At 31.9% G+C, this 14,439-nt stretch overlaps 1 protein-coding gene across 2 annotated transcripts in view; it reads left to right on the top strand.

The window, feature by feature from the left end:
- Positions 1-3,563, top strand: part of BMP5 (bone morphogenetic protein 5) — a 161,636-nt gene extending 158,073 nt beyond the window's left edge. Inside the window, exons 6-7 of one of the 2 annotated variants that reach the window (XM_049776899.1) lie at positions 41-151; positions 3,414-3,563. In XM_049776899.1, coding sequence (XP_049632856.1) covers positions 41-151; positions 3,414-3,563 — 261 coding nt within the window. The remainder of the gene's footprint in view (positions 1-40; positions 152-3,413) is intronic. The other variant, XM_049776900.1, reaches the window with a different exon arrangement.
- Positions 3,564-14,439: the final 10,876 nt, after the last annotated feature.

The raw sequence follows: 14,439 nt of genomic DNA on the forward strand, positions 1-14,439 counted from the left end.
CCCTTTTTTATTTTTATTTATTTATTTTTTTGCATTTTAGGACTGGATTATAGCACCAGAAGGATATGCTGCATTTTATTGTGATGGAGAATGTTCTTTTCCACTCAATGCCCATATGAATGCCACCAATCATGCCATAGTTCAGACTTTGGTATGCCTTGCTTTTGTAGAATTAAAACTGGTTTATAATGCTAATATTACATAAATTATGTAAAAGGAAGACACTTGTTTATAATTATCAGTGCATTGTCTTCCCCGTTCCTCTATCATAACCCAGAGCCAAAATGGCAATTGCAGGTATAATTTATAGATTCAAATTAGTCTAAAAAATAATTTTAATTTTAGAATTGTTCCAATTTTAAGGTCAGCATATTGGAGCAATCATATGAAGTGGTCATTCTATCTTTATTTCTTCATTGCCCCAGGAGACTCACCACACAGCTTCCAGGGGACTGTTTGTGACTTAGCAATTTATCAGTCAGCTTTGTGAAAACTAATAGTAATTGTATTAAATTTCATCAGAGAACTGTTACTCTAATTGTTTAAGAATGTCCCATAATATTTGTTAAGGAAGTTTTCTAATGCATAATGTAAGTAAAATATTTACCTTTACTTTTTGGTACCATATTTTAGACATAAGAATTAACAACACACATTATTTGCTGGAAGGAAAGAAACTAGTAGAAGAAAACTATTTTGTGGGTATGATGTGACTAGTTTATGACTCAAAGGAAAGGTAACTATTTAAATTTCTGAGAAATGACTGTTCAGAACATTATTTTTCTACTATTTCTTCTATTAATTAAAAATAAAAAAGCTGATGGAAAGAGTTGTTACCTTTCAATAGAGTGGCATGTATATGTTAACAGATTAAATCCTTGGGTGACTTGGTAATTTACTTCCATCTTTATGTAGTTACTCCAAAAATTAGCTGAGCACAGAGTCACCTCTGTGGTGACTAGACCATGGCCTAATTGAAAGCTTTCAGGAGAAATTTGGAGTAAAGAGAAAAAGGTAAAACCAATATGTATTTTGCACACATCTCTGCATTTAGATAGTTGTGTGTAGAAAATATTAGAGTCACCACATGCCAATAAATTCAATTCTGTGTCTCCATACAATGTAAAGCAAAAAGGGATCTTAAATGTGACAGCATTTAGGGGATCCACTTCTGTTTTTCATTAATACTAGCCCTTTAGATAGGAACGTTTTCTCAGGAAAATGAGATGAGTTTTCAATGAAATGAGAGGAACAGTACTTACAATACCCTTCCATTCCAGAAACTACCAAAGCATGGGATGATTGGATGAAGGTAGAATAAAATTTGCTTTCAGGTCACCTCAGCCCCTCAGGTCCTGGACAAATATATAATTTGAACAGTAGTCATTAGTCATGTTACTCTTTGTATTAATTTGTGAACAACGAGCTTGTCGGCTTCTATGCCATCTAGGAAGTAGTTGGTCAAGTTATTCTTCCTGGAATTTAAAAGTCTGATATTCCTTCATGTTTGTTTTTTGTGAAGATAAACACTTCTTTCATGAGGACTCAGTAATTGGAATGTTTTGCCAGAATAATTGTGTAGTAGGCACAATTCCACAGGTCAATATAATGTCTAGAAAGAATGGCTTTCTGTCCTTGGCTATGAAAATTCACATTGACCTGAAAATCTTTCAACCAAGAGAGCGTTAGTATTTCTGACCTCAAAGGGATATATCTGAGATCACTGTTGCTCTATATGCTCATAGAGTGTCAGTTACTATTACCTTATGGAGAAATGCCACTAATGCCACTAAAATCTTGTCTCTCTTTCTATTGTACTTTTATTGATTTGGAAAGCAGATTTTTACTCCTTTGTACATCTGTCTAATACAGCTAATGTTCCCTATGGCTAAACAATGCTTAGTGAAAAAACTTCAAAAATCTGTCTTTAATATTTTTTCTTATTTTTATCTCATTTTAACTGTTTTTACTTTTCAGCTCTGAGGACTATAGTTTAGAAAGCTCTGTCAAAAAAAAAACCCATAAAAATATTTACATAGATTTGGAACAAGATTTCACTTTTGCTTTATGATCCTGGGGTGTAGGGCATAAGTCATTGCCAAACTTGAAGTGTCTATGGGAAGCCTGGATCTTTTTTCTGGTATTGTGCCCTTCTATGTTTGTTCTGTGAAGTATGTGAAACAAGATAGGAATGTTTGTTGTTAAAGAAAAACATGCTTGTGACAAATAGATTTGAGAAATTATTTAAGAACCATCCGCTTTTTTTCAATGACTGCTTCCTGAGGTTGCCAAGGCCATTAAATCTGGGTTATCAATCATGTACCTGGGGGGTTATGGAAGGCGAAGTGAGGTCTTAGAATATTTCAAGTTCATGTCAGCTCACCTCATTTTTCCTGCTGTTTCTGTCTACTTGTAGGCCTCCTATATAGTTTCAGCCAGGAATTTGTGCAGCCAAAACTCTAAAGAAGCTATATTTGCTTTTTGCAGATCCCTTCAGAGTTATTGGTGGGACTTCCCATCAACTCTGTCTGGGGAAAGGCTGGGAGAGGTGTCTGTGAAAGGGGAACCACTTTTTAGCCTTTCCTCAATTATTGCAAATGAGGCAGACTGCCAATCTGATCAAAAATAAGTCTAAGCCCTTTGCTAAAATTTTTTTACTAAAAATTTCCATGTAATGTTACCATTTTTTAGGCCTGAGCAGGAAGAGAGTAATAGTTATGCAATTTATAAAATATCTATACTTGCTTCTGAATTAGCTTACTTAGCCTGCTCTTTGCAACTTTTTAAAAAGGGGTTAAATTGAGTTAAACTTCTGCCAATATTTTAAAAATTCTGTGGGGAAGAGTTGAAATCATTGCTTAAAGCAAGCCTTAGATTGTACCTGGAGTTTAATTTGCTGTGATTTTTATACTCCCTTTACCATAGAAAATTAAAAGTTGCTATAACACTAATGATTTATTGTTAATTATCCTTTAAGATCATTTAAATTCAACTCTTTCTACGGTTCATGTGGGCTACTTCATTGATTTGTATTCTGTACTACTCATGAAATGATTTGAAATAATCATTTGAACTAAAGTCATCCAGCAATAGTTGCCATGTTCTTTTACCCCAGGGAAATTTTTACACTAACTGTTCCATAAAGAGATTTTTTTTCTTACTTGTTAGAATATGTTTTCAGATTCCAGAACTTAATTAGAATGAGTAGGTTGATTCTTAATGGTAATGTCTAAGAATATGTCCTTCCATACCAGTCCCTAATGCCCATTCCTGCTGTTCTACATAAGTAGACACTATAGTAGCTTAAGGTTATGGCTGAATGTGTGATAAAAAAGCATATTATTTTAAAGCTGCAGACAAAATGTCTACCTATTTCTTTAAAAACAAAACAAAACATTTTTTTTCATTCTCAGGTTCATCTGATGTTTCCTGACCATGTACCAAAACCTTGTTGTGCTCCGACCAAATTAAATGCCATCTCTGTGCTGTACTTTGATGACAGTTCCAATGTTATATTGAAAAAATACAGAAATATGGTAGTGCGCTCATGTGGCTGTCACTAATATTAAATAAATAATGGTAATAAGAAAAGTTTTGATTAAGGTTCTGATTACAATAAAAGCACTGCTTTCAGACAAAAGGGGAATTGTAAAATTAGTCTCGCTAATTTCATCTCTCTATGTACAATATCATGTATATAGTTACTTCTATTTATTTAAAGATATATATTCTTTTTGCAGATACTTAATAAAATATATTTTATAGGTCACTACATTGTATGTTTGGCTACCAAGTGTATTCAAATACCATTTCAAATATTTATTTCTAATAGAGTGTTAATTTTCTAAAATTTGAACTCTTTGACTTATATTTTGGGGAAAGAAATTAAAATGCATATGGTTAGGTTCTGCCAATTAAAACAATGGCATAAATTATTTTTACAAATAAATATTTTTAAGAGCAACCTAAAGAAAAATGCAACACAAGATTTTTTTTGTAAGATTCTTCTTTATTAAAGTAAAATTTTGAAATGGATTTGAATCAATGAGCAGTAGGCAGAACATAGAAGCTGAAAGAATGCACATAGCTTTTTTGATTGTTTGCTTTACCAGAATTGGTATAACTATAGGAGCATGTTTCTTTCTGGCTTCTAGGTTGTTTATTTTTCAAAAAGATTAAAGCTTCAAGAATTCTGTAGAGACCATCTTGAGCCTGTGTCCATAACTTTCCCAGTTAATACAGAAAATAACAGTACAACCTTCTTACCTCAAATAAATCATGCCTGCCCACAATCTAGACTACTACTGCTACATGTCTCCACAACATTTAAAAATAGTCCAAGATAAAGAAACATTTATTTACATGTGTCTTCACATTCTTCTCTCTTCAAAGACAATTGTCACTATATATAAAATACACCAGAGCAAAAATGCCTTTAGAGCCATTTTCTTTAGCTTTACTTTATAACTGAGTTTGCTGATTAATGTGATGCAAAAGATATTATTTACGGTTAAAAAACTGAAACTAAACTGGGGGAAATAAAAAAAATCACAGAATGGTTTTGACAGAATTGCCATTTCAAAAGCACAGCTTAAATCCATTTTTCATATCTTTGAGAATGAGCTCAACAAAAACCTTATTTTGTAAGGGGATTTTGTAAACCTTCCAAGCACAAATGATTCCAAGTGGGAAGGTATGTGTATGTATATGTGCATGTATGTTCTTTCCTCTGAAATTAATTTATTTTCTTTCTCTGTTTTCTAATTCTTAGCTCCTTTTTTCACACACACAGACTTTTTGAAGAATGACATTTAGATTGCTAATTTGCTATATATGTGATTCCATGCTTTGGCTTATTTACAATTATCTAAAATATTCATAAAACATCTACTACTCATCCATTGGGAATTTTGAAATAAAATTTATGCCAGAAGTTACTACAGAACTGCTTTAGGGTTGTTTCTAATTTAGTTCTATTTCAATATTTTAAAATATGGTTTACCTTAAAGAAAATTGATAATTATAATGGGAGTATGTTAAGTAATATATTTTTAATTAAAGGTGTACCATTGTAAGAACTGAAAAGGAATACTATTATATTCTCTAAATGTGCTGTTTAAATATATTTCTATATTTTAAAATATATTAAACTTAAAATGCTAGTTTCTATGTGTTCCTTCATGTGGTTCTTTTTCTAAGAGACATGCAAAATGTATGAAATGTGTGTCATAAAGTGAGACTATCAGCTATAAGATATTTTTAGATTAAATGATGTTTTAATTTTGTTTTTAAGTGGCAAACTGGTTGTATTGTTAATAAATAATCCACTACTATGTTAACATAAGATCATCTCCTGGATGAAATATTTTATTGTATTCAAGCAATAAAGATATATTAAAATAGCAATATATGATTAAGATAAAAATATATCACTTGCTCTCTTTCATTTTAGAAATAATTTACATCAGTATTTATTTTGAAAATCACTTATATAGGTATATGCTATTGTATATGTTTACATTTGTATGTGCAAATAATCTTATCATCTGTATTAACAACTAACTTTAGCAAACATTACTTTAGAAACATTGAAGTTGTTACTAGAAATAAAAATTACCCAACCAGGTTTAACAAGATTTAAACTACTTAGGTGATTTAGCTAGTTATAAAGGTTTGTATTTACTGTGTAGTATTAACATTTTATGCTTTAGATATGTTTTGCTTTGGAAAGTGGCCCCAGTTCTTTATCAAAATAATAAATATAGAGAAAAATATTAAAATTATTTTAAGCTAAGGCAAAACAGATCGCATTAGTTTAATACAAGAAAATGCAAGAATTCAAAGTTATCTCTTTTCAATGAAAGAGCTATATTTTTTAACAGTCCTTTGTCACCAGCAGCAAGTCTAAATTAAAGTCCTGTCTAATATAAGGTCTGGCAAATTTTACCTCTCAAGACATTGACATATGCTTATGCTACAATTTGTTTGAAGGCAGAAGAAATCCCCATTTTCAATCACATGTAATTGCCTCATAACCATTCTGTTAAGTGCTCAATCAATCATCCAATTTCCATCTCAGATAACCTCCTTTTCTGTTCTGTCTTTTGCATTGGGGTGTGTGAGGGTGTGGAGAAAAGAAGGTGTGGGATTATTTTAATGTTAGATGTGTAATGAGGATATCTTAGCTGAGAAAGTATCACATTGCTAATATCAATCTATATATCTCTATTGTATCATGACTTGTTATGGTTGGTTCTATTAATATTAGAAGGAAAAGTAATAATCATTGGCAATCAAGTTAGCAATTCAAAGAGAATAAAAATTCTGCAAAAATTACTTCAAAGTGAATTGTACTACTTGTTAAAGTTTGTTTGAAAGTATTAGAATGTATTAGTATTAGTATTAGAATTAAAAAACAAGTGAATGTGGAATACACATATAAATCTTAAAATTACAAAGAAATTTGGGTGCCAGAGAGATAGCATGGAGGTAAGGCATTTTGCCTTTCATGCACAAGGTTGGTGGTTCGAATCTTGGCATCCCATATGGTCCCCTGTGCCTGTCAGGGGCGATTTCTGAGCATACAGCCAGGAATAACACTTGAACATTTCTGGGTGTGACCCAAAAACCAAAACAAAAAAAAATTTACAAAGACATTCTAGAAATTTTAAAACATGGAATTTTCATTAAATATTTGTTTTATATTCACAGGAGCAGCTGTGAAGTCAATTCTAAAAAACAAATTTATATCATGGCCTGAAAAGGAAAGATACAATAGAATCTCAAATTGTTATAATAAACACTCAATGATGGGCTGAACATAGTATTTACTATGCATTTTGACTTTCTATAATGCATAACAAAAAATGTATCATGAATACATTTATATGCTGTGCTAATTCATGGCCTCAAGTTTTGCTGTTATTTATTTTTATTAAATTTTGGGTATTAATAAAGTTTGGATTTTTATCAAAAAACTGTTATAGTGCTCAGGTTCTTGGCCTCAGGAATTTAAGATTGAAAGTAGAGGACAAGAACTAATTGGCTGAATTCAATAGGAATCGAAGAGAGCTAAAAAGGTGGGGAAATGGGTTATGGAATTTTCAATTCTAAAGTGCAATTTTATATCAAGGCCTGAAAAGGAAAGACACAATAAAATCTCAAATTGTTACAGTGCTCAGGTTCTTGGCCTCAGGAATTTAAGATAGAAAGCAGAGGACAAGAACTAATTGGTTGAATCAGTAGGAATTGAGGAAAGGAGCTAAAAAGGTGGGGAAATGAGGCCTGGGATTTCCTTAAATTGTTATCTGGTAAAATATTCTTTTATATTCTCTTAACTAGAGAGCACTTTGCATTGAGTTTAAAGCATGCACAGTGGTAAACAAAGGGACTGAGGAAGAGCAAGTTGCTTGAGAAGATTGTTTTCTGTGACCCTGGGTGCATTTAATTTGTCCATTTGCTTGGGGGAATTTTTTTTTTCCTAAGAACATTTTTTTTCTAATCTTAACCTATCCATTTATTTTCTGTCCATACATGGTTCACTGAATTAAAATTCATCAGCTTATGTGGATGAGTATCAGAGAAGAAGCACTGCAAAAGCGATCTCACTACAACTTTTATAGACAGGGCCTAAAACAATGAATTAATGAGATTTTAAAACTTATTTTCCTACTCCAGTTCATAGTGACTACTACCATATGAAGAAACATAAATATACCTAAAGATAAATATACATAAATATAGATTATGCCATTTTGCCCTAATGAAAATAGGGGATATAACTCTTTTGAACAGAAGGCCCAAATTGGAAAATTTTGTATTTCAAGCCATAAGGACAATGGCTCAAGTTATAGCATTATTTCCCTAATTCTGTTAAACAGAGGTATATCCAAACATAGGACTTTTGATAGTAAAATTATATGAATGCATTACTTACCCAAGGGAAAACTGAGCTAATCATAATAAGTAAAAATGTTATTATGCTTTAATCCAAAATTAGTTATTTCAAAGAAAATAAAAGATTTAACAATAGCAATAATCACTTCAAATCTCTAAGCTTTATGTATGCCAATATTTTATCTTATAATATAAAATGTCAATTTTAATATAACTACAAAGGAAACTTAAACATATAGCATCTAGTACTAAAACAAACATTTCTCATTAAATAACACATTTAACAAAAAATAACTCTAATACAACAAATGTGTTTGTTAATAAGCATAACTTAATGAACTCTGAAGAGTATTACAGGATATATATTGCTTTCAAACAAACATAAAATATATTGTTCATTTCACCCACTTTCACTTTCAGAAACTTTATGTTAAGTCAGGTTACATTTATAATAAGGATATAAAAGTATATTAGAACATCTTTCTTCCTTAAGATGCACAACTATATAGTGAACAATATGTCCTTCAGAAAGATTACACCTTTAAATTATTGTGTCACTTTTGTAAAATAGGACATGTTATTGCTGCTTACTCATTTGTTTGCCTTTCTCATAAGAGTTTTCAAAATGAGACTGAAGATTTCTTCCTGAAATTAATAAATCAAAGTGATTTTATCTTAACTTAAAATGATATTGTCTTGAGTTAATTGGCACTAGTGATTCTCAAACAACTTGTCTTAAGGATGAAAGACCACAGTATTATGTTCAACAACATCCTTAAACTTTTCTAAGATGATTCTACTTAGGAAATTAATTAAAACAAGTATAGTGAACAAGCCTTATTCTGGAGATGTAATGATGAAAAGGAGGAATATTTGAAAAAACTTAGGATTAAATATAGCTTCCTAATGACTCATCTCATACTATTCAGGGCTATTATTAAATGTAAAAGACTCTAAGCTACTTGCTGGACCTATAGTATGCTAATGTAGCTTCTGGGCCTTGATAGTATTTTTTCATTTAGTCGAATGTCTTCTCCAAAAGTTGCCTGCTTATATGCTAAGTACATGCTTATACTGATTCCCAAAGTCCCTTCTCATTTGCTGCTTTCTTTACAAAGTCTGAATGTACCAAACCAGATGGGCTTGATAGCTTCCAATAAATTCTAGAAACACTCTTATTTTTGTTGTGCATCACATTATATCATCTATGACAGTTATTTGGGAGAAAAAAATCCCTTGTACTTTTTACAAACTGGAAGATGAATATATTTTTATTCGCTTATTGTAATTTATTCGAAATTATTATAAAAGAGCCAGCGAGTATGGCTTTTGCCTTGTACACAGCCGACCCAAGTTTGATCCTCAGCATCTCACATGGATCCCAAGCATTCCAGGAGTGATTTCTTAGCTCAGAGCCAAAAGTAACCCTTGAGAGCTACCAAATATGACCTCAAAACAAAACAAACAAACAAAATAAGTAAATGATCATAAAGATAATTTTTGAGTTGATATCCCATGACTTATTTGGAAATAGCAGCTAGCTTGTTGTATTATTTCTGTATATGTATGTCTGTGTGCAGGCAATTTTCCACATGCATTGGGGGAGGCATTAAATACATTTGTGCCAAGGCTTACTTCTGGATTTGTGCTCAGGGATCACTCCTGGCAGGACTTGAAAAAAGTCATGTGGGTTCCCTGGGATTAAACCCAGGTCACCCATATGCAAGGTGAGTACTCTACCCATTGTATTCCTGCTCACCTTATTATTTTAATGGAAAAATAGAAAACACAGAGAGGAGTAGTAAAGATTGAAATCGTGAGGGACTAAATTTCTTCCCCTCAAGTGGGAGTTGCAAGGGCTCCTTTTAATTTTTGACGATTTTAAAGAAACAAGAAATGCAATCTGGTCCCCCAATATGAGTTGCTACTTCTAATATTTGGTAAGTTGTGGCTATAAAGTCTCCATATAGGCTGGATATGTTGCATTCTAGTCATATAGTGGTGATAGAAAGTTGAAGCAAAGAAAAGAAAAGTTTATGTAAATAGTTGTAAAAAGGCATCACAGTTTCAAAAACTGGCATTTCTGAGACCTACCAAAGTAGACATTGTGATTCTTTCAGCAAAAAATGAGGTAAGAGATTGGTAAAAGGAATTCAGATAATTTAAGGTCTCAGTGGTCACCATAAGTCATAAGGATTTAGAATTTACTGGGGAAACATCACTGTTTTTAAGTAGGAGAAGTTATATCTTGAAATTAAGAAGAAATGTTGCCTGTTGTAAGGATAATCTTGGAGGATGCAGTAAAAGCATAAGCAGAGAAATTAGGAGTATAGAAACATTTGGTCCTAAAGTATATTTAATTGGATTAGTGTGACTAGTGAATATAAAAATGATGAATATAACTGAAATCTGAAGTTTTTCAAAGGCTGGTAATAGAATTTGTTAAAGGTATATGAGAAAAGATATGTAGATTTGTGTCTCATGAGTGTGGCCCAAGTAAATTGAAAGAGAATTTTTTCATTTTCAATATAATATGGGATGGATGGCTCCAAAGATTTGAGTTGATTTTTCAACATTTTAACTTCTAATTAAGGTAGTCCACAGAAGTATTGTTTTATATATAAATATGTATAATACATCAAATAATATAAATATATTTATATATAAGATATATAATTATATACAAATAAATATATTATATATATCATGTCATAAATATTTATATTAATAATTTGTTATATAATTGATATTAATATATAATATATTGTAAAATGTTATAATATATTATAATATGATAAATATATATTTTATATTATGCTATTATGATTATATTATTATCCAATATAATTGTATAACCATATATAACATATGATATAATATAAACATTATATAATATAAATTATAATTCTATAATGTATTATATATTTATATTATATAACATGCATTTATACTAATTATATATTATGTGATTAATATATATTTATATATATAAAAAATTTGGCCAGAGATATAAATCTGTTAGTCATCAACATATAATGCTATTTAAAACTAAGTAATAAGATTCCTTCTGTAGATAAAAGATACTAGCAGTAAAAGATTTCTTTAGTTTTTTTATTAGATTAGTCATACCAAAACCTGTATATTGAAATATATATGGAAATAGGTATTGATTCAATGACCATTAACTTAGTCCTTCTAATCAAGTCTTAAGGCTATTTCTTTGTACTGACATAGTTTAGTTGGAGTTAAACTTCCATTAAATCCCTCTAAAAGCTTAACTCGAGTTAAATCTCTGAAAGTTTCTCTGAAATTAAAATTTCAGTACTAGTTTACATGGCATCTTAATACAATTTAATAATAAAATAACGTGTTCTTTCCATTTAAAAGAGTCCATCTTGTCTTCAGAAAATGAATATGACGGTGGTGAAAATATAGAAAAGGCATTATATCCAATAATATTTGTATAAAATGTCATTGACATAAAATTACATGCTTATGAGTTCTTAATTAAACAAAACTAAGTGGGCCAAAGAGCTCTGCATGTGGAAGGACCAGGCTTGAACTCCAGCACTAGGTGGTCCCCTGAACAATTCAGATGTGATTTTCCAGCACAGCTTGAAAGTAATTCTGAGTCTAGGGTGTGACACAAATATCAATCAATCAATCAAATTAAAAAAAGAAAAATACATTAATGATATAAAAGATTTAAAAGAGAAAGCATCTCATAAGGCCATCATTCAGATTTAAATTTTCTATAAGCAATCTTAGCCACAATTTCTAACAATTCTCTGAGGGAGTGCTGTATTTCAGATCTTTTTTTGGAGAAGACACACCTGGTGATGCTCACGGGTTACTCCTATCTATGAGCTCAGAAATTCCTCCTGTCTTGGGGGACTATATGGGACACCGGAGATCGAACCCAGGTCCGTCCTGGGTCAGCTGCATACAGGGCCAATGACCTACCACTGTGCTATAGCTCCAGACCCAAGTCTTTCAGATCTTTTGATGAGGTGAGTAGATTTAGAAGCATGTGCCCAAATCGATCTCATGTTTCAAAGAAATATGTGTCTGCATTTCCTTTCATGAATTTTCTTATAAGAAGATATCAATAAATTCAGGAAGACAAATGAGTTTTAGAATAAATGTACCACATTTGATTAATATAATATCTGTGAAAAAATAAAATATAATTAGAAATATTTTTGTCACACACAATTTTTGGAACAAATTATTCCTCTATTATCTAAAAAGTAGCTATTATTGATTAGATTGAATTGCCACAAATTTTCTTATTTCACATTATATTCTCTAAAATTAAGGAAAAAATTAATGAAAATAAAACATGAGAACATATATAGAAATAATCTAATAAAATGAGTCAATATATGAACAATAATTTTCCCACCAAAGGAAAGAGTGAAGTAAAATGTGAAAATAATTTCACACAGAACTCAAAAGGATGACATTTTCTACCCAATTAATCAAATTTGATTAATATTTAGGATAGAAAGATTACAATCCTATTCATCATTCCCCTTTTGATTCTTAGATCTTTCCTGTTTTAAATAATTTGGGGACTATGTCTTGTTTGTTTATCTGGAAAACTCGTTCCTCAAGGTTTGACATGCCTTCTTGTATTCTTCAGGCCAGACACTCACTTTGTAAGTTGGTGCTTTACCGAACAACCAAATGCCATCTAAATATTCTTAGCTTTTATCTTTTTCATAATATTATATGGGAAGTGACTGTAGAATGGTGCCATACTTGATCAAGAAATATATTTCAATTTAAATAAATTAATCATTAAATTTGTCAAATTGGCTACAGTTTAAAATGAATTGATTTGACAATAAAAATTAGAGAAATTGTTCAGTGAAAAAGATAATTATATATAAACAGGTCATATAAAATCATTTAACTATGGGCTCTTGTGAAATAAAAGACAAGTTCTATGCAATATTACATTAGCTACCTTGTCCTTTAAACAGAGTACAAAAATAATATTTTGCCTGCATTTCTATGTCAAATGACATTAACAATAACAATAAAAATCTTGCAGAAAGCAGCACCAATAATATACTATGATACATAATTAAAATGATTTATACTTAATAAAAGCAATGAAAAGACTTCAACAAAACATTTGTCTGCATCTGCCTCAGATGTACATTTTCTTTCTTCGTTATTTTTATTTTATTTATATATTTATTTATTTGTTTGTTTTTTGTGCCACCCTGGCAACGCTCAGGGAGTAATCCTGGTTCTGTGCTCAGAAGTCGCTCCTGGTAGGCTCTGAGGACCATGCAGGATGCTGGGAATTAAACTCAGGTCTGTCCTGGGACTGCCACTTGCAAGGCAAATGCCCTACCACTGTGTTATCTCTCTGATCCTCTTGCTTCTATTTTAGAATGCTGTTGCCTACATCTCCCTTTTCTTATACAATAACATTTTGCCTATATCCTGTCTGTTATGTTACTTTCTTACTTTAGGGTGCATTTTCTTTCTGAGAAAATGGCCTGAGATATGAACTTTGCTATTGTTTCCATGTAAAATCTCATGGACACCTCACCATATATCTCGCTCTCTCTGCATTGCTTTCCAAATAAATATATTTTTCTTCAAAAATAAAGAAACAGGGCTGGGGAGATAACATGGAGATACAGCACTTGCCTTGCATGCAGAAGGATGGTGGTTTGAACCCCAGCATCACATATGGTCCCCCGAGCCTGACAGGAGCAATTTCTGAGCTTAGAGCCAGAAGAAACCCCTGAGCACTGCCTGGTGTCACCCCGAAAACCAATAAATACATTAAGAAAAATAAAGGAACAGAACGTATGCTTTAACAGTATATGTATTAGAGAAAAAAGATGAGAAAGTCAGAGCCTTAGTCTGTGAAGTTAAGCAGGAGGAATCTGCGCCTGCTGTGTGATTACCAATTGGGAGAAACTATGAGTGTCACCTGTGCATGTTTCTCTACTGTACTGTGTCCTGAACCTCTCCTGAGTGGGCCAAAAAGAGCTCAGCAAACTCGCTCTTTTAGAGTTGCCCAGGCGGAAAAGCCATGAAAGACTGAGTCTGTGAGTGAAAACTGGCTATGAGTGGTAATTTGCAGAAAGGCAGATCCTTTGTCTGTGAAGTCAGGCAAGAGGAATCTGCCCCTGATGTGTGATTGCCTGTGCGTGTTTCTCTACTGTTCTGTGTCCTGAACCTCTCCTGAGTGAGCCGAGAAGGGCTCAGCAAAATTACTCTCTGAGAGGCTGCAGAAGAGCATGGCCACTCCAATTCACTTCCTGACCACACACTCTTTCTAACAAATGAACCCCACCAAAACACCAAAACAGGAAAAAATCACACTACAAGTATGACAATGGGGAAATCTTGAAAGCAAACACCAAGCACAAAGAATGAAGATGATAGCTCAGATGACACAAATAATACCAACCATCTGAATATCCTCTCAGATAAGGAGTTTAGAATAGAAATATGAAGGATCCTCATGACAATCAAAGAAAACAGCTGTAGCTGAACACAAAGACAGAAATC

Source organism: Suncus etruscus, chromosome 7 (assembly GCF_024139225.1).
Source record: "Suncus etruscus isolate mSunEtr1 chromosome 7, mSunEtr1.pri.cur, whole genome shotgun sequence".
Classification (NCBI taxonomy): domain Eukaryota; kingdom Metazoa; phylum Chordata; class Mammalia; order Eulipotyphla; family Soricidae; genus Suncus; species Suncus etruscus.